Source organism: Eimeria necatrix, genomic scaffold (assembly GCF_000499385.1).
Source record: "Eimeria necatrix Houghton genomic scaffold, Enh_scaff2373, whole genome shotgun sequence".
Classification (NCBI taxonomy): Eukaryota; Apicomplexa; class Conoidasida; order Eucoccidiorida; family Eimeriidae; genus Eimeria; species Eimeria necatrix.
In genome coordinates this window covers 188-2,971 of record NW_013652954.1, presented here as the reverse complement: position 1 = coordinate 2,971, position 2,784 = coordinate 188, and the positions used below count along the sequence as shown (strand labels likewise).

The 2,784-nt window shown below is 56.4% G+C and overlaps 2 protein-coding genes across 2 annotated transcripts; one reads left to right on the top strand and one right to left on the bottom strand.

Moving 5' to 3' along the window:
• Positions 1-547, bottom strand: ENH_00032320 (hypothetical protein; the record flags this gene model as incomplete). Its single annotated transcript, XM_013580221.1, has 1 exon — positions 1-547. A coding segment is annotated over one exon (547 nt), but the record flags the coding sequence as incomplete, so codon positions are not given.
• Positions 548-1,560: 1,013 nt separating this feature from the next.
• ENH_00032310 (XPA-binding protein, putative) lies at positions 1,561-2,247 on the top strand (the record flags this gene model as incomplete). The annotated part of the gene is made up of 1 exon (XM_013580220.1): positions 1,561-2,247. One exon carries the CDS (start codon positions 1,561-1,563, stop codon positions 2,245-2,247), a length of 687 nt encoding a protein of 228 aa, XP_013435674.1.
• Between the last annotated feature and the right edge of the window lie 537 nt (positions 2,248-2,784).

The following is a 2,784-nucleotide window of genomic DNA, read 5'->3' as shown; positions in this document are numbered from 1 at the left end:
GGGGGGGGGGGGGCGGCGGCGGCGCTGGGCGCGCGAACACCGCAGCGGGCGCTGCTGCAGCAGCAGCAGCCACCGCCGCCTTCTCCGGGGCAGCAGCAGCAGCAGCAGCAGCAGCAGCAGCAGCAGCGCCTGCTGCTTCTGCTGCTCCCGCCAGAGACAGCACTCCCCCCAGACCTCCCGGCGAAAGCGACAGCGAAGAGTCCCCTGCTGCTGCTGCTGCTGCTGCTGCTGCTGCTGCTTCGGCGCTCGCCTCTGTAGAAGCCGAAGTCGCCACGGGCAGCACTGAATCTCCTGCTGCTGCTGCTGCTGCTGCTGCTGCTGCTGCTGCTGCTGCTGCTTCTGTTGGCACCCTTCTAGAGGGCACAATCGTCACGGGTATTGCTGCGTCGTCTGCTGCTGTTGTTGCTGCTGCTGCAGAGCTTTCTGCTGCTGCTAGGTCCACTGCTGCTTCTCCGTCCTCCGTAACTTCTGCTGCTGCTGCTTCTTCTACCTGCTGCTGCTGCTGAAGGAAAAAAACCCATAAGGCACAAACTATAGCCAATTTCATCTTTAGAAATTTCTAGCTGCTGCTGCACTTGCTGTTGCTGCTGCTGCTGCTGCTGCTGCAGCTGCTGCGGCCGTCGCGACGCGCGCAATGAAAGACCTGTTCCTCAGACTTCTGTTTTTGCCACTGTGTCCATTGCTGCTGCTGCTGCTTTTGCAGTTGCTGCTGCTGCAGCTGCTGCTGCTGCTGTGCTGCTGCTGCACGGCTGCTGTGCGGCTGCTGTGCTGCTGCTGCTGCTGCAGTTGACCCAGCCACTAGCTGCTGCTGCTGTACAGGCAATTGGCAGCAGCTGCTGCAACACACTTTCGCAGAAGACTGGCGGCTGCACCCCTCACGTCCAAACTGCTGCTGCCGCTGCTGCTGCTGCTCGTGTTGCCACTGTTGCTGCTGCTCTGCTGCTGCTGCAGTTTCCTTCGCAGCTAGTACAGCTCCTTTTGCTGCTGTTGCTGCAGTTCCTTTTGCTGCTGGCGGTGCATAAGGGTGTGGCGTACAGCTGCACCGGCACAAGCAATACGAGGAAACAACTCAAACGAGTGCTGCTGCTGCTGCAGCAGCAGCAGCAGCAGCAGCAGCGCCTAATCGCCCCCAGCAGCAGAGGGCCAGGCCTAGAGCTGCTGCTGCCTGAATTGCATGCAAAAGTAATTGAAAAAGAACAAATAAAAGCAAACAAAGTTGCTGGGAGTGCAGAGAGCTTCCTCTGTCGGTGTATGTGCGCGGCGCAGCAGCAGCAGCAGCAGCAGCAGCAGCAGGAGCGCAGCAGCAGCAGCGCTGCTGTTTCGAGTTTGTGCTGCTGCATGCACAGCCAATAAAGCCTCATTAGCCTTCTTTGTTTAACAAATTTATTTTTTAATTTATTTTCAACTTTTATAAATATAAACAGCAGCAAAAAGATCCACGCGGCTACTCCGGGCAAACCGTGCACGGGCTGCCGGCGTGCTAGGGTTTAGGGTTTGGGGTCTAGGGTTTAGGCTTTGGGGTTTAGGGTTTAGGGTTTAGGGTTTAGGGCTTAGGACTTAATGGAGCCATTAGTTGTTGCCAAACCTGCTGCAGCAACAGCAAGGCCTGGAGCTTCAACTTTCCCTACTTGCAATCACCGCAGTGCTCTTACAGCAGCAGCAGCAGCAGCAGCAGCAGCAGGAACGGCAGCAGCAGCAGCAGCAGCAGCAGCAGCGGCCAGCAGCAGAGAGTGCCTCGCCTGCCAGTTTTCCCAAGTCGGCCTCAAGATCAGCAGCAGCAGCCCCTGCGGCAGGTTCAGCAGCAAGATGCGCCCCACACCGCCAGCTGCTGCTGCTGCTACTGCAGCAGCAGCAGAAGCGGCTCCTGCTGCAGCGATCCCTGCTGCTGCAGCAGCTGCTGCGCCTGCTGCAGCGGCTGCCGCTGCCTCTCCAAAGCTTGCTTCTGCTTCTGCGCGGGGCGTCGAGCCTGCAGCAGCAGCAAGCAGCAGCAGCAGCAGCAGCAGCAGCAGCAGCAGAAGTGGGCAAGGCGCGTCGCAGGGGCAGCAGCGGCAGCAGCAGCAGCAGCAGTCTGGCGGGGCAGTATCCTCAGCAGGAGCAGCCTCAAACGCAGCAGCAGCAGCAGCAGCAGCAGCAAAACTCGATGAAGCAGCAGCAGCAGAAATGAGAAAAAATGGACCCTTAGTGGTTATTGTCACGGGCATGGCGGGCAGCGGGAAGACAACGCTGGTGAAGGCCATGCAGGAGTAAACCCTAAACCCTAAACCCTAAACCCTAAACCCTAAACCCTCGTTGTGGCCGGGGCCCTGGAGGCCTCCAAGAGGGATTTGCTGCTGCTGCCTGCTGCCCGTTTGCTGCTAAGCAGCTCTTCGCGCCTTGCATTAGGGTTTAGGGTTTATCATTTCCGTGTTTAGGGTTTGTTTATTAGGGTTTGGGGTTTACGAGGGTTTAGGGTTTAAGAGGCCCGTTTAGGGTTTTAGGTGTTGCTGAGGGTTTGTGGCTGCGGTTTTGAAAATTAGGGTTTACGAACTAAAGCTTGCGGATGAGTATCGTTCATGGTTTAAGGTTTAGGGTTTAGGGTTTAGGGTTTAGGGTTTATATTTTAGGACTCAGGGTTTAGACTTCAAGATCAGGGTTCAGGGCTTAGGGTTTAGGGTTTAGGGTTTAGGATTCACGGCTAAGAGTTTCGAATTCAGGGTTTAGGGTTTATTGTTTCCTGTCTGTTATTCACTGTTTATTTTCCTGTTTATTGTTGACTGTTCATTGCTTAGGGTTTAGGGTTTAGGG